Source organism: Anastrepha obliqua, chromosome 5, assembly GCF_027943255.1.
Source record: "Anastrepha obliqua isolate idAnaObli1 chromosome 5, idAnaObli1_1.0, whole genome shotgun sequence".
In the NCBI taxonomy this organism is placed as follows: Eukaryota; Metazoa; Arthropoda; class Insecta; order Diptera; family Tephritidae; genus Anastrepha; species Anastrepha obliqua.
Genome location: NC_072896.1, coordinates 39,725,085 through 39,749,693, shown reverse-complemented (window position 1 = coordinate 39,749,693; position 24,609 = coordinate 39,725,085). Strand labels below are relative to the sequence as shown.

General features: G+C 36.3%; 1 protein-coding gene across 1 annotated transcript in view; it reads left to right on the top strand.

Annotated features, from left to right (window-relative positions):
• Positions 1-24,609, top strand: part of LOC129247091 (dual oxidase) — an 82,836-nt gene that overhangs the window by 14,702 nt on the left and 43,525 nt on the right. Inside the window, exon 2 of the mRNA XM_054886012.1 lies at positions 7,052-7,275. Coding sequence (XP_054741987.1) covers positions 7,080-7,275 — 196 coding nt within the window. The 5' untranslated portion in view covers positions 7,052-7,079. The remainder of the gene's footprint in view (positions 1-7,051; positions 7,276-24,609) is intronic.

Here is a 24,609-nt window from a genome sequence, read left to right as displayed (position 1 = left end):
TGTGGGCTTAAGAAGTAACTTTGCCGTATTCCGTTAGTGCAATATACTCTTAGAGTATTTACCATTTACTACTCTTTTTATTGAGCACGCGGTATTGAGATCGCTGATGACTTGTAGGATTTGTCGATGCGCCTTTCTTTCTTTTAATATTTGGAGTACATCCTCAAGTTTGACTCGATCAAACGATTTTTTAAGCAGGGTTATCGAACTTAAAGCATAATTATCGAACTCGATTGACTTTTCCATAATTTGTTGTAAAATAAATATACAATCCATTGGGAACCTGTTTTTACGAAAGCCTTGCTGCTCCTTTAGTTCTTGTGAGTGAAGACGTAGTTCCAACAACAAAATTTTAGTGAAAAGCTTTTGAACTGAGCTTAGCAAGACTATACCGCGATAATTCTGTGGATCATCTTTCCTGCCTTTTTTAAAAATTGGTATTGTAACGCTTGATTTCCACACCTTTTTTTCATTTCTCAATGAAATGTTGAAGAGATGTGTAACCTCTTGATGAAGATACTCTTCGCCATATTTAAGCATTTCATTTGCAATACCGTCAGGACCAGGAGTTTTTCTATTCTTGAGCATTTTTATTGCAAATTAGTAGTTATATTTACATCTCTAGATTCATAATCATAGAATGGAGCGCTCGCTATCATTGTGGTGTCATTTTTGCATAATTACTTAAGGTATGATTTCCATTTATTAATTTGTATTGGATGCATTTTTATTGTTTCATTCACTTCTATCTTCTGATTTCTTAACATTTTCCATACCTTTCTTTGAGCACCATACATATCGCTTTGCATGGCCTTTGTAAAACTTTCCCAGTAATGCATGTCATGAAATTTGGAAAATCCGTGATATTAGTGTGCAGGTCGAAACTAAATATTATTGAATTATATACTTTTAGCACTTACTTTTTGTTTATTGTGTTCCTTGCACTAATTCCCAATCAGTTTTCGACAAAATCAAGTCATTGGTATTTAATGGTGTCGAAGTCGGGCGATATTTAAAAATTGGTTTGTATGGGAAGAGCCACGCCACCTTATTTTAAATTAATTTTACTATGCCTATGTCCTAACGGTAATTGCAAGAAATAACTTGACGAAATTTCATTCCAATTCTAAGATTGGTTTGGCAGTTTTCAAAATACATACAAACACACAAATATTAATTTTTACGTAAACCAAAAAACCAAAAAGTTAAAAATAAATTATTGTAGACTCTAAAAATAAATTTACAAAAAATGTACAATAATTTAAAAATAAACCAAATTAAATACATTTAACAAAGACCACTCAACTAAATATTTCACACCATAAATTTAAAGGCGATTTACTAGCTGTTGAAAAATGTGCCAAGCAAACTCTAAAAATAAAATAAAACCAGCCACAAAAAATATGTAGAATAGGTCAGACAAAATTGATAATTGAAATTAGTGGGGTTTCATCAACAACAATACAAAGTTTCCTATTGTAAAGGAACATCATTTGCCTAATATGTTCTGTGCGCTTTGCACGAATTGGTACTCGATTTTTTCTTAGCTTATTATAGAATATTACGAGTCTTTTGTGTACACAAATACTCACATAGCTGCGCGGATTACTTATGTACGTATGTACGTGTACTTGAAATACATACAAATGAAATTGAAATCGCGCACGTAGCCATGGCGGAGAAGCTCAGTGGATAATACAGCGTTTACGTACATTAATTAAAACCCTGTTAGGTAACGGAAGACAACCTTAACGACTGTAGCTTTATTAATAAATCAAATACAAAGCGACCAGAGCCAACTGACCGACAAAATGTATGAATGAACGAATGACTTCACTTATTCGCTGAGTACTCACGTAGCTGTCTAGCTGACGTATTATACCCGAATGCGACCTTCTTTGACTGTGAATTTGAGGTAATATGCGTGAAGTTCCTAAATTACGATAGAAGAAGAAAAAGAAAAAAAAAATGGTTAGGAAGCAAACGCATTAAAAAATATTAAATTTTAAATTAAAATCAGGTCAAATAAAGTGAAATAAAATTAAATTAAATCATATAAAAAATAAAAAAAATAATTAAATAAAATTACACCTTATCCAACAGTACTTTAGAAAGCGAGAGTTGGATTTTAGAAATTTTCAAATATAAAGGGATTTCCAATAAGAGGTGTTATTTTGATAAAAGATCGATGGTTTCGTTGCTTGTGTGGCACGTAGCGCGGTCTTGTTGAAAATAAACGTTGTCCAGATCAATACGATCCAATTGCGGCTATAAAAAATCGTTAATCATCTCTCGATAGCGCAATCCATTCACCATAACTGTTGCTTCAGCTTCATTTTCGAAAGAGTAAGGTCCAATGACTCCGCCGGACCATAAACCGCACCAAACAATCACACGTTGAGGATAGAGCCCCAGAACCGACAATTTTGCTTTTTGACGAAGCCACCGAGGTGGAAATGGGCCTCATCACTCAAGATGATTTTTCGATGGAATTTCGGATCATTTTCATGCATTTCAACGACCCAATCAGCAAAGACGCGATGTTGTTGAGGATCGGCCGGTTTGAGTTCTTGTGTTTACTGGACTTTATAAGCCTTAAGACCCAAATCTTTATGCAAAATACGGTTTAATGACGTTTGTGGAATGCCTAATTCCAAAGAACGATGAGAAATGGACAAACCTGGGTTTTCTTTAACACTTTCGGCTACAACAGCAATATTTTCGGCTGTTCTGAAGCGACGCACGGGTTTTATTCTTCACATCACTAACTTGTCCCTACAACTCGATTTTTTCCACCAATTTCTGTATTGCGGTCTGACAAGGTGCTTCACGATGACCTAAAAATGTTCGAGTTTTACGAACTGCCTCTGCCGAATTTGTGGTGCCACGCCTTCTTATTTTAAATAAATTTTACTATGCCTGTTTCCTTCCGCCTATTCTTCGCCTCCAAATACATAGCAATGGTAACACAAAGACCCTAGAGGTTTAAGTGAGATCTTTTTGCAGAACAGATAGCAACTAAATTTACGAATAGTGGATATTGGATGGAATGCTAGTTTACACTAAAACGTTCGGAATTTAATATTTTTTAAATAAACAATCATTTTTTAGTAACAGTGAAGCTAATACCCGTATTAGTCGCCTACGATCCTTCTTTTACTGACAAAACTATCCAATAAACAAGTCAGTTGTTCACTAATCCGCGTAACACCTGCCTGTCACACCACAATTTTAATCAGAATTAACTGCACCGGTAATCACGAAACTTAAATTAATAGTTAAGAAAAGTAAAATCTACAGAACGAAAAAAGTATAAGCCCAATGTTATTATAGTATAGTATGTAAAATAAATAAATAGAATTGTCGGTTTGTTTATAAATCGGAACTTAGTAATTTGTGTTGGATCCTCCTTGGATTGCAACTTTTGAAAGTCGTCCATGCATCGATATCATTATATTATATATAGGTATATTTATATATATATAATTGGCACACCCGTTTTGGGTGTTTGGCCGAGCTCCTCCTCCTATTTGTGGTGTGCGTCTTGATGTTGTTCCACAAATGGAGGGACCTACAGTTTCAAGCCGACTCCGGATGGCAGATATTTTTATGAGGAGCTTTTTCATGGCAGAAATATACTCGGAGGTTTGCCATTGCCTGCCGAGGGGCGACCGCTATTAGAAAAATGTTTTTCTTAATTTTGGTGCTTCACCGAGATTCGAGCCTACGTTCTCTCTGTGGATTCCGAATGATAGTCACGCACCAACCCATTCGGCTACGGCGGCCGCCCGATAGTTAGGCTTTTTATAATATTGAGACACATTTTTGATCATCCGACGTTAATCGCACTTCTAAGGCTTTTAGCGTTATCAAACTGTCTTCCGTATTTGAAAATCGATTACTATCCACTATTTGGCATATTATCCGCCATACTATCCACTGCTGTTTTGCGTCCAGCTCTTATGCATAAATCCAAGACTTGTCATCTGCGATCATGTCATAGACGTAGTTTTAACCCTGACAACTGATGCTTAACAGCTGACTTTCTTCAACATTTCTTTAGACGAAACGGCACGAGTCTTTTTTGGGCAAGTGTCAACTTATATGGTAACAACGAGAACAAATCTTGGCAACCTAATGTTCGTGGATGTGTGCTGGGTCCACTTATTCCTGAAGATGTCGCTATCTCCCTGAAACTCGTTAAACCAGCGTTTCACAGCTGCTAAGTGTGGTGGTTCAACGCCAAAGTCGAAGTAAGCTGAACATTGCACTCCTGTCTCGATTTTCACGAGCTAATTCAATCTTTTGTCTTGTGTCTTCTTTAATTAGACCCTCTAATAATTGCTGCAACCTTTGTTCAACAACACCCCAAACAGCCTGCGGCATGAACTCATTGCACGGAGTCGATTTGTCCAAAAACTGACAAAACTCCAAAAAATTTTACAAATCTCGAATCGTTGCTTCGGGCCGAATGGTGTGAGCATTCATGATACTAATTATCTCTAATTTTCGAGCTCTTCGGCTATTTTCCACAATTTAATTCTTCAATTTTCCATTAATTTTTCGAGTTGTTGCACATTTTCTTCTGGCATTACCGTCAGTGAGCGATTTGGGGAAGGGTCATAATTACTGGTGTTGTACTTTTCAAATAGCCGAGCCCCTCTTTTACTATTGATTATAATTATGCAGAATCCTCAAAAGCCTATGACATTTTTGTCATTAATTTGTTAAGGCGTATCTATTTTTTTAACAATGAATTTAACCCATTACTGCATAAAGTTTGCCCTTATACTTATAATGAATTTCTGTGAAAATTTCGGGTTATGGAGATCACATAAATCGAGTGGTGAAAGAAAAGTTACACATTTGTCTGTAGTTTGTTGTAAACAAGCCGTCCGATTTATCGAACGTTATGCATACCGGCCCCTCAAGCTATCTCATGAGAAATAAAAAAAACCAAATGATTCTAGCAAAATTTATTTAAAATATTACTGAAAATGAAGAAATACAAGTAAATTAATTATATATAAAATATATTTAGGTATTGGTCTCTACATGATACTCCATGAAGCACTTAGGATGGAGGCCTACTTCATATTTTTGGCATTTGTATTTTGATTTCCCACCACACTTATTTGCACAACGTTGTTCGGAATTTATTGGAACAATCCAATGGTTGAGGCAATCAAACCGTGTAGTGGACAATGGTGTAGCTGGTTTTCGTCCTTGATGTGGGGGTGTTCCGTGTGTCACAAGCAGAGTTCGAGCCACATGCCTCCTAAATGCAAACAAGGACTCAGTGTCCTTATTACATCCTATTTCTCGGAGGTGCTTCAACAAACTTAAAGATGTACAGAAATTATAGAAATACATTTTTATCCCATTATTAGATGGTAACTTTGCAAGGTCTAAAAGGGTGAGGACTACATCTCCACCTAGCCCAAAGGTTTTTTTCTCAGCACTTTTTCCTGTATATAAACTAAAGGCAACCATATATCCAGTGCTTGCGCACAAAGCCCAATTTTTAAATCCAAACCTAATGGGCTTTCCCCTTATAAATTGTTTAGCGTAGTGCTTTCCGTAATATGGAATCATGCTCTCATCGACACTATAATAATCGTCTATGCCGTAGTGCTTTTGGAAAGAATTCCCGAATTCGTGCAAACACTGATCTTGATTAGATCCCCTATTTGTGTGAAAACGACGGAGTTCGCTCTTAGTTCGCAATAACTTACGTCCTAAATGGTTCAAATTAGCATCGTGCTCTTCATCCGTTTTATCACTGTCCTCATCTGTGGCTTGGCCTTCAAGTTCGATTGGTGGCTCTACGTAAATAATATTTCCATCATCGCTCTCTAAAAGGCTCCAAATTTCATCTACAGTCTGCTTGCAATCCGCCATACTGAAAAATTTAAAATAACGGGAACTCTTTGCGATGGGTTGACAAATGAAGGGTTGCCATAGTTGAAGAAATAGTTTTCTTTCGATTACAACCTTTAAGCCACCTCCACATCACACTTGCTTGATACAAATTTGATTTAACTGATGTCCGATATATCGAACGTTATGCTGTAATGGGTTAATCACTGCGCGGTGCTCCACGTATTTCCCACGGCAGTTGGATTGTCTTCGCTTCTAGGGGAGTGTAGGTCGATGTTGACTCTATGTAGTTCTCAATAATTCTTGTGGATTTCGGAAATAAGTTTCCACAATATTAAAGCACTACTTCGCATTATGAAGTACTGCACAAAAGAGTGATATAACTAGTCAAATTAATATCGCAAATTCAAAATGACTCTTAGTGAAACCAAATCTCTTTAAAAACATTGTAAAATTAAGATATTGATTAATAAAAATTGTTTATAAATACACAAAAGTTGATCGTACGGTATCTATATTGTGAATATCTTGCTAATGTGAGTAAACCCGAAGAATATAGTATAAAGAGCAGTCAGATCGTATGAAAAAAAAGTGTTAATTAAGTGTACAGATAATTATTAAATGTATAATTGCTCAATTTTGCAAATCAGCAAATTACCAGAACCATCAACTCAAAGCAATGCTTTGACATCAGTCAATATAAAATGTCCATTAACTGTGCAAAAGTATTAACGAGTAATTAAAGATCTCCCATAATTTTCCATAGAGTTCAATGCAAAACTGCTATAAGGAAGTGTTTGCTGGAGCAAGGCGTCAAAGCTATTGTCATCAGTGCCATCGCAACTAATCTGCAACAATAACTAACAACAACAATCATAAATACGAACAAAAATAAGAAACAATGATTAACAACTAACGACTGTCATCATCGGCACCAACAACTGCAATAACAACCGCAACAGCCAGAAACAACAATCCGTTCGATTAGTGATGTAGTCTTGCTCATTGCTCACAGCATTAGCATTGCATCTCTTCAATCCGCTTCGACGCCTCGTTTTGATACAAAAGTTATTCCAAAACCCCCCAAAACAAAAAAAAAAAAATAATAATAGAAATCTTAACAAAATCAGCATTAATAGAAAATTAAAATATTTTCATAATATTATATTAGCGCAAAATATTTGTACCTGCTGTTTAAAATGAGTGTTAAAAGGTTAGCCCCAGCGTGGGGTCATCAAAGCCAACACCACTGCCGGCTGTGGCAGCACCAGCGACAGCAGCAGCAGTCGGGGCGATTGCAATATTTCAATGTTACCGGCAGTATTGGAGTTAGCAACAAAATATGCTTTATATTTGCCATTATATTCATCATTTGCTTGGATGTGCATTGTCAAGGTGAGTCGAAAGGAAAACATACATACTTATTTTAATGACGCTTGCATACTATGCACTTAAAATTTGTAAAATGATATAATTAGCATAAGATATAAACAATTAGCACTAAAATTTAAAATATTTATTTTTTACATATTTACTTTTGAGTGCTCTTATTCATTCCAAAAGAAAAAAATTGAATATTGAATTGAAATATAAGAACTTTTTTCTGGATATCTCAATCATAAGATTGAGGAAAGCTAAATTAGAGATGCCTCCAAAGAAGCGAAATTTAAGAACTTAATTTTTATTGATTTTACTGCTATATTATAATAATATAAAGATTCTGTTGCTTTTCATGGCCCCCCTCAATATTTAAGAAAGCTTTGAACCATTGAAAATAATAAAATTTTGAAACTAAACTTATTTTAACTTCTCTTATAGTTTTTTCTGTTCTTCAGCTTTAATATAGGATCCCATTAAATTCGAGTTTCTTTTTTAGCAGTATTTCATATTGATTTAAAGTAGAAAGTCTATAATTTAGTAAAACAATTTTAATTGCCCTACAAAACGGATATGCGAAAACCACATTTCCTGGAACTGAAAATATTTTTGGTCATATAAATGGACGGCCCCCGTAGTCGAAAGAGCTGGTGCGTGACTATCATTGAGCAGTGCCTTAGACTCCAAATGATAGAAAACGATTTTTCTAATAGCGGTCACCACTCGGCAGGCAATGGCAAACCTCCGTGCGTATTTCTGCCTTAAAAAAGCTCCTCATAAAAAGCCATTTGCCATTCGGAAGCGGCATAAAACTTTGGCTCGGCACCATACGTAGAAACACCAGTGCACGTTCCTCCCGGCGGGTCTCATTGGACTGGTGTCATTATACCGCTTTTCTGGACCGCTGGAAATTAACTTTTCGAATAGATTTTTATTTTTTTGCTACTTTAGCAATGTTGGACCTTTGATTGATTGTATGGAAATTGCTTTCAAAAAAATTTTGCGACTTGCCACATATGTAGATAACCAAGCCCATTTGTTTTGCGAAAAATATGAAAAAAATTAGCGTGATCATCCTTCGAAATACCACGCTTCCCTCTTCCCTTATTGGCCGCCTCTTAACAAACTGCCTAGTATATAACCGCTTAAGACATTGAATTATTAGGTCATCTGTACTACACTCTTCGAAAAAAACTCAAGACAAGCATCTTTATGGTCCAATCCTAAAAAAATCTCCAAAAAATTAAGACTAACCAGTTTTTGCGTTCATCTGTTAACATTAAATTAATATTTTTCAATAACTCACTGGAATGGCCAATTCGGAGAATTTGTGCGATGCTCAATGGCCCTTTCATTAAGGCGAAAATATACTCATGCACCTATAATTATTTACTGCGTTTTTATTTATTTTTTCAAGAAAATTAAATTAAAAAATCATTTGACTGCCTTACTTGTTGAAAGTTTTCTCCGAAATTACTACGGCATTACTATGAAAAATATGAACAAGTAATTTAAAAATATCCGCAATGCATTACAATCAACTATTAGCGGCTATTTATAGTTTTTTTTTGTTGTTTTCTTTTGTGAATTTTACATTATTTCGTGTTAATGTCTTAGATATTAATTGTTCATCTGTTCAGCTGTTAAAAATAGTTAAAAGATGCCGACTGGAATTGCGAAAAGTGTAAAAAAGCAGAACGATCAAAAGCAAAAAATGCATGTTGCCATCATTATTGACAGTGAAGCGATCACCGGGACTTCCAATTTAGTTTTGGGAAGGCATTTCATCAACGCTACAATTAATTAATCATTTGAGATACCCAAAAAATGAAAAGAAATTTGGGAAAAAAGCTACAACCTTAAATTTTACTATAAAAAATAGTTGAGGAAAAGATATTATCCAACTTTAGAACTATTGAGAACAGGTCCGGTTCAACTATTAACTATTTTTGATCAGTTTGCAGTTCCAACTAAATATTTGAGAGACATGGATTGGTATTTTTAATTTTTTTGTTCCTATTGGAGCTAAACTCCGTCGTCAACTACGCCTCTTCGCCAACGCACACGGTTTTGTGCTACACATTCCAGTTCGTTCCACGAGGAAGATAGTTCTAAGATCAAGATAGTTCATTTTAGCTTCTGCTAAGCGTCTCCAGACAGTACGTGACCCTCCCACACCTCGACCAGGAAGGAAGGGATTCCGACACAGGGCCTGCCTAGCAACATTGCACCACTTTTTCTAAGCCTACCCTATCTACTTCCACTTCTCTTTTTGTATTTCTGCGGCCACGTTGGGCTGGTTAGCTTTCTTTAACAAGTCCGAGTTGGATATTGTACGGTGCCAAAAAATTCACAAAATATACCGCACGCAGCGGTTGACAAACGCTACTTTCCATGTTTTTATTTTCCTTGACAATAAATTGAACACAAAATAAAATTAATGTAACGTAAGATTTTAGTGTCGTTCATAGTCGGAGCATAAGGCGGAGTTCTCAGTTTCTTGGGTATTTTGTTTTTACGGCTGGGCTACCAACCCTGTGCAACCCCACGTATATCAGTGGGTGAATACATCAATGCCATATGCCAGTTCTACCTGTCATATCACAATTTTTTTATAGCCCGCCGCTTGCTCCAAGTACAGATACTCGCTTTCGACCGTATTTCACAGGATGAATCAGGCGTCGAGGAAAGTTAGTTTTTTTAACGAAGTTTACGTCTTCGACCTGTGTGGACCGCGAAAAATATTTCGTTTCTCTCCCACTATTCATACCTGGGAGACATTCCTATATCCGCCACCTGGGGACGCGCTGTATCAGGCTCCTCCGGGGGAGCCATGTAGTTCAACCATATAGGAGGACAAATTTGACATTAGTGTTAGATATTCGCTCTTTAATATGAAAGCTGATATTGTTAATTTACCTTAAAAGCGTAATGATGCCAAAAAACAATAGATTTTCTAATCCTACACTCAACATCTACCTCATAGCCGCCTTCGGAGGTGGAGCCGCCTTGCAGCTACGGTAGCAAAATTACTCTACACTTTCATACTACTGTATGCCCTCTGAAACCGGCTCTGATGTGAGCTCATTGAGATGCAGCAAAAGCGCTGATCTAGAGGCTGGTAACTTGAAGCTTTTTTGGCATGGCTTGAGTAAGCAGCTTCAGGTCGCAAAGTTTATAAGCTAGTAAACGGATGTCATCCGCGTCTTGGGTCCAGGTACTTGATCAATTGATTGTTTATCTGCCACTTAATGCCTTTCTGCTGATTTTCATTTTCATGAAAGAAGTGCACATGACATCCTCGACGTCAAGAAGAAACAGCATTGGAGACAATATACATCTTTGCCGCACACGGCTCAACACCTGTAAAGGCTCAAAAAGCAATCCTTTGTGTAAGACGTAGCGACTCGCGTCTCTGTAGCTCTCCCTTATCAGAGCAATTAGGGGTTTAATGCTTTCGAAAGCCTTTTTAAAATCAATAAAAAGCAAATACAGCTTAGACTTATGCTCAGCACATTGCTCGATGATAATTTTAAGGGTGTTCATTTGATCGGGCAAAAGAATCCACTACGGAAACCTGTGCGGCAGGAGCTTATAGATGCTTCCATATGGATTTTCAGCCGGTTGAGAATTATGCGCGCTATTACTTTAGCAAGCAGGTACACCATCTATTCCTGCAGCTTTGGCGTAAGGGGTCGGTTTTATTGCGGTGCAGATTTCTACATGAATTTGTTTTTGTTCGAGAGCTGGCATCCATGATTTCAATGGGAATGGCGAGCATACAAGTAGTGGGCAATTTTTTTGCTCTTTAATTTTTGACCTGCTTGAAACTTGCAAAGCGGTGATTTCTACGTTGAGGCTCTGCCAAGCCAATCGTCAAATACTTTGATAAAGTAAAAAAAATCGACTAGTAGGACGACATGTGAGCTTTTATTCCATTGATCTTGAACTGAACTTTTTATTTCAATCAATATAAAAGTAAACCAGGCATGTTATAATGTTTTTATACCTACAAAATTAGTAAAAAAAAGTCTCAAGAAAGCAGATGGTACACTAGAAAACACTCCTAAATTCTTCAGTCGCAAGTAAGATCTTAGCCATCTCTCCCTCCGCCTATCTTTTAAAATTTTCAATAATTCAAAAAAGGGAAAAATTTAGGAAACTTTATTATAAGTGAGCAAATTACGTTGCTGCTATATTTTGTGAGCAAAACAAAGTGATTAAGTATTCACTTTTAATCTTTTTGTAGTTCCCATATATTAATACTTAATGGATTTTCATGTTTTGCTTGTCATGCCTGCAGCGATTGGTTAATATCACCAATATCACTCAATACATACATACTCAACGAGCCTTTTTTATTCACCCTTGTTTTGTTCTATACCTAAGTCAATTTCTTTGTGAATCTCATTCAGATTTTGTTTGGAAACGTTAAGCTGCGAATAGAAAAACTTTAATTGCAGCGTCACCTTCAAGCGGCATTATCATGTTTTCAATGTTTTCTGCACTAGTTTCATACAAGTGCTCGGGATTTTCAAGAACTACGGCGATGACTAATATCATAAAATCTAAAGCTGTATTCAATCAATTCTTTATCCGAAACTCTGGACAAGTACTGGCTTCAGCAAAATTGGTCTGAGATTCTTCCTCTTACGACTGCTGGACAATGTAATGAGAAGTGTACATGGAAAATGATCAGAAATCCAAAAAAAGTGTTAAAGTAGCATGAAAAAAAGGTTAATTCTTTTAGTTGTTGTTTTTTTTTGTATTAACATGAAGAAATTTTAAATTTCACCCAGCAGGAAAGAGGATGCGACTGCATCCACTGATGTCGGCCAATACTGCAACCCTGTTATTCTTTTACAACTCTGTTGCAGAACTGCATTTGCGCGAATTGAGATTTTAATCATAAATTTTTTATATAATAATAACAGTGAGAAACTTCTAAATCATTGACTAAAATATAAAAGATTAAGGAGCGAAAGCTTTATGCGGAAATGAAAGTAACTTATGGCCGAAACTTTAAAGAAGAGGGCAATAAAAAAGTCGGCACATTCCTTCAAAACAATTCATTGTATCCGTACTATAAGCTAACAACCCAACCAATATATGACGGTAACCTAACACGGTAACGTAGCCGAATGGGTTGGTGAGTGACTACCATTCGGAATTCAGGGAGAATGTAGGTTCGAATCTCGGTGAAAGAGGGGTCGCCCTTCGGCAGGCAATGGGAAACCTCCGAGTGTATTTCTGCCATGAAAAAACTCCTCATAAAAAATATCTGCCGTTCGGAGTTGGCTTGAAACTGTAGGTCCCTCCATTTGTGGAACAACATCAAGACGCATACCACAAATAGAAGGAGGAGCTCGGCCAAATACCCAAAAAAGGGCGTATGCGCCAATTATATATATATAGTATTTATATATATATAACCTAACACTTCGCACACGCAAATAAAAATTCACTGAGAAAATACCAGAGCAGCGGTTGGCATTCCCGTGGAAAATGCCTACTCAGCAATGTACCGGCCACGTTCCGGGTACATATATGTAGGTATACTTATATAAGTATATATAATGCACCAATTTTCGGATGCGCTGTTGAACAATGGGCATTTTTCGACAAAGTTTGATCATAAGTCCTAGAGAAGGCAATTATCAACCGATTTTAATAATTTTTTTTTTAAATGCTCGTAAATGATTTTGGAAGAGATTTTCTTTCCCCGAACTTCAAATTTTTTTTATTATATCAAAAAATACGCATTTTTTCATTGTAGTTCTAATCGACGGTAATACATCCCGGCAAGTACGCAAAGTTCCACCCCCTGAACGAAGTGAAATCATAACCTGAATACCTAAAAACGTAGAAACTAATTTTTTTCAATGACAAACCTAGAATACTCACCGGAAAGTTAAAAAAAAAGATATATACGTTTTACGGGTTGTTAAGTACGAATTTTTTATCCATTTGCCATTGCGATGTAAAATTGAAGGTCAGTTCAAGGCCAAACACAGAATATTTACCGAAAAATTTTCAAAACATGAATTTGTCAGTTAGCCCTTGCGGGGTCAAATTGAAGGTCAGTAAATTTTATTGTCACGGCAAAGTATTGGCAAATTAGAAAACAAATAATGAATTCGCCCTGTTTCACAGTCACATAGACACGGCGAAAGAAAAAAAATAAATCAGTTGATTTACCGATACCACTTTTACTAGATTCGCCTTGGTATCGGTTTTCGGTATTCTATTCGCCTCACAGTTTTGTGCGCATGAAATATCAAAATTCGAATTACGCGAACCCTTGGCAGTTGCAATAGTTTCCATCTTTTAACATCAAACATTTTGCGTCGTAATATTGACTCATTGATTTAGACTCGCACAAACCTTTCTTGCCGTAGGAATAGCTAAACTTGTCGCATGAATGTGGCTTTATGTTATATGGAGTCCTTACTTAGTGGAGAGCTCTGAAAGGAATCACATTCTTTAAACACCTCAATGGATGGGTTTAACCAAGAAAGCGGAAGAAATTTGGGGTTTGTTGGAACTATGGGGAATTAAATATTCTCAGATTACTTTGAATTCATATTTGATAGAAAAGAAAAGTAAACTATAACGCGCATGCTGGGAGGCTTGCTGCTATGGTTTACGCAGGACTTTCTATTCAAAATTTTCGATCGGCTCATTAAAGACACAAATAGCTCGATGCTCACTGATGGCATATCCTTTTCTGAGGGATACCTTCTGTTAATTTTCTTGTCAAACTTATATGTATAGTCATAGTGATATGGCCCGAAATTGTATGAGCGATAAACTAAGTAGACAGTGCACCTTCGAGGTGAGTTTCCCGGGCAAAGAGAGTATGAGAGCGCCTTTAGCAGTTTTTTTTACGATAAAACAATTGCATAAAAGCAGCAAATACTGGATCAGCAGCAGCTCATGTAATTTTGCGAGCCCATACTGACTAAGTGTGAATCTAAGGCAACCGAAGAGTATATTTTTAAGCATACTTGAACCATCTTTCGTAATAACAATAATAATATAAATTTGCGCTCACACCCTTTGTTGGGTATTTGGCCGAGCTCCTCCTCCTATTTGTGGTATGCGAAGTAATATTTTTCTACAGATGAGGGGAACTACAGTCCAGGCGATGTTTTATGGCAGAAATACATACAGAGACTAGCGATATTGGAATAAGTAACATGCTGCCGCAGCCTTAAAATTTCTCCTAAAAAAACTATCTTCCGTTCGGAGATCCCTCCATTTATGAAACCACTTCAAGATGTGCATCACAAATAAAAGGAGGAACTCAACCAAAAACCCAAGAAACATGCTTAAAATGCTCTAGGCGCCACTTGTTATAATTTTTATCATTTCTCACCAACCTCTTCAGCACGAAAATGTCTTACTCTCTATATAACTGCTAATGAAGGAGGTGTCAAAATGACAGAAACAAACAATCTTTTTGAAATTAATACAGATAAACGATGAAACGTGCAGCCAATTGCGATCAATTGATTGCGATATGTACCCAAAATGTTACCGTAACACACAAAAACTACATGAATAAAATAATTTTATTTTTCATTAACTGAAAAGTATAAAATCAATGTGCATACAACTTGTGTTGGTGATACACATTTGTCATCGTCCAACAAATATTCGCGCTGCATACTCGTATAACCAAATTTGTGGCGATTGTACTTGTATGGCTTTAGTTTTAATTAGCAACGCAAAGCAAAAGTGTAGGTATTTGTACTTAAGCGCACAACTGCCGCCGACTCGAATACCAATTCATACCAACTCGAATAGAGTTTGAGTTTGAGTAATGCATGGTTGCATTTCGGTGGTTGCGTAGCAATTTAAAAATGCCACTTGTTTGTTATTTGTAGCCGTTAATTGCTCCCATTTACGAAAAACGAAAATATGCACTCTACTTCATTAAAGATATAGGATCAGAAAAAATGTTGCGCGCATAGAGTGATCTTTGAGAGCAAAAACTGTTGCAAATAAGAACTCTTGCTGGTGGCCAACGCTTACCAGCTGTTAGTGGCTACCAAATTGGCTAATGCGATCGACTGTTGAATGCGAAATAAAGAATAATTGAAGGTCTTGGCTTATTTTGGCCAATGCTGCACAGTCATCGTCGCCGTTGGGTGCAATTGGCAAATGGCCATGGTTACTGTTGCCATATCTTGTTTTTTGCAAATTCATTGTATTTGAACGCCTGGCTGCAAGTCATTTTAATGATTTCTGTGACAATGAAAACTGTTTGGAAAAATAGTCAAACGTTTGGATGATAGAAATTTCTATGAATACGAGTATATTTATTTTTAATACACTTTTATTAGCTCGGGTCGTATGTATGTATGTAACGGAATCTTTGAGCTTAATTTTCACTGGCTTCTAAAAATCTGATCGACTCGGAACACACAACATAGATGACTAGATGGGAAACTCTTTTTCTTGTGAGAGCGCTGAAAAATGTGCATTTTTTATAACATTTGCCAATACTGCCACACCGGTAGAAACATGAATTGGGTATTTTTTTAAACAAAAATTGGGAATTTTTTTTTCCACACCACCATTGAGGTTAGTATTTAGTGAGCGGTTGTGTAATAGTATATTACTCGTAAACACCTACATATACTAAAAATAAAAAATATTGTAGTTAAACAAAAAAATAAAAAACACGCTTTTATAGCTAATCGAACTAAAAAGTAGAAAATAACTAATAGGTTAAAAAAACTAAAAACACGCTTTTATTGCTAATCGAACTAAAAAGTAAAAAATAAATTTTAATGACAAAGGGGCCTATAATGAAGTAATAGTAAATCGAACGATCAGTCATAGTCAACTACCTCAGAACAGAACTATAACAAAAATTAAGATACAAATAGAGTAATTCAAATTAGAGTTAAAAGCGTGGGATTCATTTTGCTTCACTTTCATAACCCTCTGTACATAGGTAGTTGCCAATAGAATGATTTTAATATTTACTATAGCAAGCATCCCACGCTTCTTTTAATAAAAATATATTTTGAGTAAAAATAGGGCAATAGGGAAATATTTATTTTCATTGCTTGTCTATTTGACACTGCAGCTGTGTAGTTCACCAGTGTCAAAGACTTACGACGCCACTTGCAAAAATTATAAAACTTCCCACAGAGTGATTAATTTTGCGTCACCTTGTATTTACGGCCAATAACACAACATCTAAGTAACAATATTTTTTTCTATTTTAAGGGGGGAGCCTGGTTTATGAGGTCTAAAAATTGCATCTCTTTGCGATTTTTTTTTTTAAGGAAAAAATTAATTTAGCACTGCAAGGTTTTTTCTATCTTTTAATGAACATTTAAAAAGTATTATATAAAAAATTTGTGTACTGGTTAAAATAAGTTGAAAAAAATGTTTCATAGAAACAACATAGAAATTAGTAGAGCACTGCAACGCAGGAGTTTTCAACTGGCGTACAAGATACAGCTCGTAATTATTATCTAAAGCAAAAAATTCAAATGGATTTCTAATTATCATGATTTTTTATTCTAGATGAACTAAGAAAACTGAGAGAAATTCCAAAACTTCATCTTTTTGGAGGTTTTAAAGAAAAAAATGCCTTTCTATAAAAAAAAATTCACTTCAACTTGGTATGAAAATCTTGAAAAAAATGTTTTCATCTATTTTCTTAGTTCAAATAGAAGAGAATTTAATATAATACTGAAGGGAACAAGCTATGATTCATTTCAAAAGGTTCATTAGTTTTTTTCCATTCATGTACGCCAATTCAAAGAAATCATAAAAATGAAAAGTCGAGAAAAGAAGATAAAGTTTGTACTATAGCTGTCCGGTCACAGCGTAACTACCTAAAGCTCGCCTACCTTTGGCTTTGTATCTACGGAAATATTGAGAATTAGGCTCTGTAACTTTGTGTGAATATTCTGAAATATATTAGGAATCGCTTAAAACGAAAAAAAAAAAAATTGATTTTTTTTACCTTATAAACCAGGCTCCCCCCTTAACTGAGGTCGCACTATGTGATTATTATTCCTTAGTATTGATATAGTAAGAGTTTTTTCCTTGTTCACTCTGTTCGGCACCACATGACCTCGACAATACCCTTCCAACGTACATAGTTCTGGTTCGCGAAACAGCGATCTTCTCCAAGAATTCTTTGGCCGGCCGAGACCTCTGCTCCCTGCTGGGTTCCAGTCCAGTGAATTCTCGTGATACTATCTGGTAGTTTTCTAAGCGTGTGACATATACGTCGCCAATTTCTGCATTTGATTTGCCTTAGGATGGATGCCTCATTCGTTAATCTCTACAGCGCGCGAACTCGCCCATACTGTATGAATTTGCCCGAACGCCGACCTTGCGGTTAGGGATATCGAGAGACACGGTGACGTGTGAGATGCTTCTTGAACGGCAGAAAAGAAAAGATTTTCTGCATCGCATCGTCACTAGCGAAGAAAAATAGATCTATTATGAAGCATCGAAAATGTTGGAGCCTACCAGGTGAACCAGGTCCATCGATAGCGAAAAAAATATTAATTCTGCAAAGGTTATGTTGTGCATCTGATGGGATCAGAAGGATGCCATCTATTACGAACTTCTTAAACCATCTGAAACCATCACTGCCATCAGTTACCGACTGCAGTTAATGCGTTTGAATCGAGCTCTCAAAGAAAAGCGGCCGGAATGGGAGGTAGGCATGACAAACTGATTTTCTGCATGCTAACGCCAGGCTACATGCTGCGAAATCGGTCCAGAAATATTTAGATATATTATTATATAACATTCAGCAGACATTTCACCTTCGGATTACCATCTGTTTCGATCAATGCAGTCAGCTCTTATTGGAGAGCGGTTCACTTCTTACCAGAGCATCGCAAACTGGCTCAATGAATGAATTAAGTCAAAAGAACTGGAATTTTTGTCAGAGGAATCCGTATGCCGCCTGAAAGATGGAGTAAAGTTGTAGCTTCTAATGGCACTTACTTCACATAATATCAGGAGTCATTTAATTGTTTAAATAATTCGTAGCTTTGGCTAAGAAAGAATGGAAAGTTATTCCCAATAGCATGCACTTGATGTCTTCATCTGCTCTCCCGCCTGCCGTGATAGTGCAGCCGAGGTAGTAAAAGCTTTCTAGAGTACGTAATTAAAAATTTGCTATCACATATCAGTCCGCAGAGACCAAGTCTAAAATTACGGTTTTCTTACAAGTAAAATACTCGTTCACGATTTGTTTTGTTGTTTTGATTGAAACGGCAATGTTATTTTGGTCCCGGTGGCTTTCCTGTAATTCAAGGGTGGTTTTGCACTGTAACTCAAGGGTATCTCGTATAAGGTTCCAACAGTAATATGGGAGTACATTGGATTCCCTTCTTCGGAATGCAACAATATCTTGTTGAATCCAAATATGGAAACAACACTCAAAAGTGAGTGAATAAAATGCAATTTTAACGATACAAAAAGTGAAAAAATATATTTTTATCCAATTATAAACTTTTACCTTAAATTTCCGAGACTTCCGAAAGTAACCAGACTTTTAGAGGATATAACATATATAGGGAAATATTTTTTCGATATCGACAGAGGTAATTTTAATGGGGAAAATAAACCAGCATATATTTCAACTGACCAATCAGAAATAGAAGAAGTGCGTATCCTCAGACAGCAATAATAAAGAAGAGATCATCCTAAATGTACTTGGATCAAGAAGATTGTCATCATCGTCGGATGGGAGTGACCGTAAATAAAATTAAATTGCTACTGCAAGATCTACCTGGGCCATATCTACAAAGCAATTTTATTATAAATGATTTCCCGTATTTGGGAAAGAACGAAACAAGAAAATCCTCAATTCTTTTGAGTGAGTTTGTTGTCCTAAAATTAATTGGGCCATTTACTGGTGCAGGAAGAACAGTAATGACTGATAACTTGTTTGCCAAAAAAATCACTGGCATCAAGATTATTAGAAACACGGATTATTTTAGTTGGAACAATTCGCGGAAATAAAAAAAGTGTTGAAACTGGCTAATTTACTGCAATTTGCATTTTAAATTTATAAAAATAACCGGTTTGGTAGAAATAAGTACATAGGAACTGTTAATAGTTCTAGTGTTAATGAGTAGTCATTGAACTAGAGTGTTTCTCGATGAACTTTTTTTGGCATGTCCTGGTACCCACATTATTTTAATATTGTTTTTGTTTGCGTACAAATTAAATGGAATGCACGTACTTATTGAGGTGCCTTTTAAATAGTTCTAAAGGGCATTCAAAGATGATTTCCTGTTTGCAAATGATTTTTATTGGGAGCTTTATCTTGGCAGGAATACATTCTGGGTCTTGCCTTTGCCTGCCGCGGGGCAACAGCTTTCATACCAGTGGTTTTGAACGCGGGCGCTTCCAAATGGTGGCGCGCACCAACGCATTCGGCTACGGCGGCCACGTTTGTCCACTATATGTCATAAAAATTAGTACTCTACTAATGAAGAAGTGTTCACATTGTGATGCACAGGAGTGCCTTAAACACGAATTTGAAATTTGTTTACGAATTCAGAAGCCGAAGAATTCGTTACTGCTGCTCTCGCACAGCGTGATGCTCTGGTTAGAGCAAGTATTTTTGTAGAATGCTTTTGATAACATATTTTTTAATACTTTTTACTTCCATTTGATGTCTGCACAAAGTATGAAAGTCCCAAATGCGTCGTTTATATTTTTAAACCAAAAAAATTGTTTTCTCTTTTTCAAAGGTTCACCGAATGAACCAACTATGATATTTTACTAAAATGTTTTTAAGTGTTATTTGATAAAATTTTGCGGTAATTTAGCTTGAATTCTAAATAAGATATCAACCGTAAACTACCTGAAAAGACTGCAAAAGATAGGTGATGTGCTTGCAATAACTTTATTGCGTTCAAGTGATTGAAAAAAATTGAAGTAAACAATTGTGAAGACTTTACAGTCACGTCTAACAAAACAAAAATAACGACAAATTTTTTCTTAGTTCGAGTCATAATTAATGAAAAATTATTGCAGGAATTCGGTCCCCAATCAACTAAATACAATAATGAAATAGTATTTCATTACTTAACATCTCTCTTAGCCGCTTAACGTATGCGAAGGTTCAAAAAAATATGTTCTGATGATGATTTATGTGCTAAATTACTGACCCAAATCATGATAAATCTTCTAAAAGACTAAAAAAAACTCGTAAAAGGCGAAAAACAGATCACAGTATTTGTTAAACAAATGCATAAGTCAAAATTAAATTCAATACAAATCTTTAGTTCACGTGGCAGACCTGTTTTAATTGCCGAGTAATGCGGAACAGAAGACTTAAGGCACGAACTTGAAAGCGTTAACGTATGTATATAAAAGGGGCAAAGGTACATATGTATGTAGGGGCATATATACATAGGCAATACTAAGCAAACAATTGTTATTTAAATATTCCTTATTTTCATTTTAAAGAACATAAATATTTGATGTGCTTAATTTCCAATTAACCCTTGACATTGCGTCATAAAAATACTCACCCAAAATGAGAAAATTGATTTTACGGTTGGAGTCCATCAGAATATATTATTCATTCTAAAAAGGCATTTAATAAGCCCTTTATGTAGAGTTAATGAGTTCCAGTGAATCAACTTATGATAAATTTTCTAAATTCTGCTATGAAAATACAACAGCTGCGCTAAAATGGAAGGTATTGTAAACATAGAATTTAAACGTGCTTATGGAATTTATAATGCATGAGGTATTTGTCTGTTTTTACGTACATATATCCATATTTTTTTATCCCTCTTAGAAGCATTCCAACGTTTGCATCTACCTCTTCTACTCGTGTAACCTCTCATTCGCCTACAAATAAATTGAACGGTAATTAATTTGCACCTGATATAATACATATGAAGGTTCAATTATTAATGATTACTAGGCTTACATACATTATTACAACAGCATTTACAATACATAATTGTATATAATTAGCATGAGAAATGAACAACCCGAAACCGCGCATATAATCTGCTTATTAACATAAATCATAAATTAGCGCAAAAATATGTACAATATATAAGAATAAATTTTAAATTCGTCAGCGTCAATGAAGCGTAAAGCACTTCTGCAAAAAAATTAAACATTTTTTTTTTAGAGAGGTAACACAAAGCATTAAACACAAATGTGGCATTTACCTTTCGGGTCACCGCTCTAAGAACCTATCGCAGCTCCGTTTCCCTTCGTCTGCGGAAGTACGGTTAGGTATTGCTTCGAGGAGGGGAAGCGACCAGTTGTCTTTATACGAAAGTGTGCCGCGCGATATAACTTTGTGATGATTTTATTTGTCATATTGCGAACAGCGGACTAGTTTTCTTTTCACTCAAGCGGATGTTAGCAGGTTTTGAACCTTAACCACCCTATAGCTCAAGTCATCTCTTTAGGTTTCAAACTGCGGCCAGACGAAAAAACAATATTCTGCATCTTCAATGACGTCATTTGCAAAGAAGGTGCAGTAAGGGTCTCCATGTCCGAATTTATTTAAGTAAAATTTAAAACATCCATGTACCGTCAATAATTGAATGGAAAACCACTTCCCCGTGTCGTCTGTCTCCCTGCAGAAGGAATTAGGTGATAAGTCCAACGTCCGTTAGATAAATTACTCCATCGACTCTGCCACTTCTGCCAACAATTCTACTTCGCTGTCTGACGACTCATCTAATTTTTTTGAGCATTCAGCCATCTTCCTTGCTAAAATATATTTTTCAAAGGTATTAGAAACTCTACAGAATGTATCCTTCTCTGATATGAAGATGGCTCGGAGACACCAGAAGACATAGGCGTTGGAATATATGGCTCCAAAACAAAGCGATTTGTGCCGATGTGTAGTTTTTTAAGCATCTTCCAGAGGTCAACTTAGATAGAAACTGTCATTCTGAGCGATCTGAGTCAGGCGGCACTCAAGGCATTGTCAGCTTTTGAGGTTAAGTCCTCATTGGTCTTTGAGCATCGAAAAATTAAAAAATTAAACTTGCAGGATAAAACCGGGAACGAATGCATTGAGAGGTTATAATGGTGTAATAATAGGAACCGAGCTCTTCATTAATAAGAGAAAACACACCATCACGGATAGGCTTACAAGTGAAGAGCTAAGGCTAAGAAACGCGAGCTGACACCAAATTATGAGGATACGCCAGGCGAAGTCCTTACAATGAGGGTATATAATCAAAGGTGGCTCAGACAACTCATAACCCTCCCTAAGGATAAATTGGAAATACTCACCTGCATTCTCCCACCCTGCTCTGCAACTTGTGTAGTCATCTGCACAGGATTGAGATGTGGTCCACTGAAACGAGTCGTTTCTGCAACCAGTGCACGGAGACTTCTACACACCGTTTTCTACACATTAATTCAGCCCAACCTAGGTCTCTCGTAGGTTTATTAAGGGAACTGGGTTTGAATGCGCTACTGTGAGGTAGAGGTATTGACCACGAGCTCGAAGCGCAAACCTCATTTTCAATCATTCATTCATTCAATCAGTTCAGAATGTGCTCACACTCTTATACCGCAGAGTCGATTCTCATGCGGTTTTGTACAGCGCACTGGACCAGATAGATGCACTGTACAGAAGGACACTGCTTACCACACTTGCGTACAGTAGCCTACGTTATTGTCTGGGCCCTCTCGAGTTCACCATGAGGCGAGATAATGCCGCTGCTACTTTTTCAGCTTTCTCTATTGCATTTTAAATATGTAGCTTAAACGTTTGTCTAGCATCAAACATAATGCCCAGATATTTGAGGGTAGCGTTTAAGACGATTTTATGCCCCCCGATTGTGATATTAGCGACCTCATACACCTTCCTGCTGCTTATTAACACTGCCTCAAGGCCTTCTTCTGCTAGCCACACCTTTTGTGAAACTGCTACTTTTGCCACCTCCTTTATGTGTTTGTCTACGACTGCAATAGCTTTGTCGACTGTAAAGCCAATAACTCTTGCACGCCTAGGGATTTTCAATCGCAGAATGCCGTCATATATTACATTCCTGAGTAGCGATCCTGGGACACATCCTTGTGACACCATTCCACAAGCTGTATATTCTTTGAAGCCCTCTTTCGCAAAAATTCACACACGCGCGTATGTCTGCGCATATATTTTATTGCTTTTATTCACACCAAATGTTATGACAGCCATTGACATTTGAGTGTAATTCATATCTTCATATTTAAATGCGTTAAACTTAAGCGAAAGATAAAAATTTAATACAATAAAATTTAAACAAGCCCAACACTGCGTTTGTACGAAAAGTCGCACGTACAGCCAAACACTCACATGGGTAATAAATAACCATTAATTAAAATACAGAAAAAAAAACAAAGATTTGCGCTAAAAGGGGGCGCGTCCCGACATGCCATACTGTTGTTTACATTACATAAAGTCACATACACGTACAAAAAATAAACACACACTAACGCAAATAGAATAAAATACATACCTTTAGCTCTCAGTCACCTGTCCATTGATGTTATTTTGTGACGTAAGCATTTGAGGATTTTTTTGTCGATTCGTTTGCATAGATTTTATTGCTTCTTTATTTATGTGATTTTATTTACTGTTTTCTGCGCAATAGCCACGCGTAATTGCTTATCTGATCGCATCACCGCATTACTCTTAAAACTGTTAGGGGCTACCGTGGCTGAACAAAACTGTTAGAAGCACTAATCGGCTGATCGTGAAGCTATCCATGACCACACATATAAACATACTTATACAAGTATTACAGATAAACTGCAACATAGACGAGGCGGCGAACATAGTAAGCCATTATTGACGTAAATGATTAGCATAGCGGAATTTGTAATGGCAGATAGCGTTGAGAAATGTATAGATATTTGCAGAAAAAACATAAATGGCATCAAAAATAAATATAAAATGACGTAGTTGTTTGTTGTTATAAGGAAGTTAGTGGTAGCCACTTTGACGTGTTGCTTGAGATATAAGCAGATAAAAAGCTAAGAAGTTTTATATAAAATATTTATTTGCATAGCAATTGAACTTAGAAGCCGATTAAGTTATTATATAAGTAATAATCTTCTTATATATAAAAATGAATGTTTGTCCGTATGTCATCGATGAACTCAAAAACTACTGAACCGATTATTATAAAAATTGGTACATATATGTATTTTTCTACGGAGAAGGTTCATAGAATATGCTCATTGATGCCACCCGCCAACAGGTGGCGCTGCAGAGTAGCAACTTCTGCCCCGTTCAACCGATTGTCATAAAAATTAGTATGACCATGTATTTTTGCACAGAAGAAACGTATATGACATGTTCATAGATGTAACATA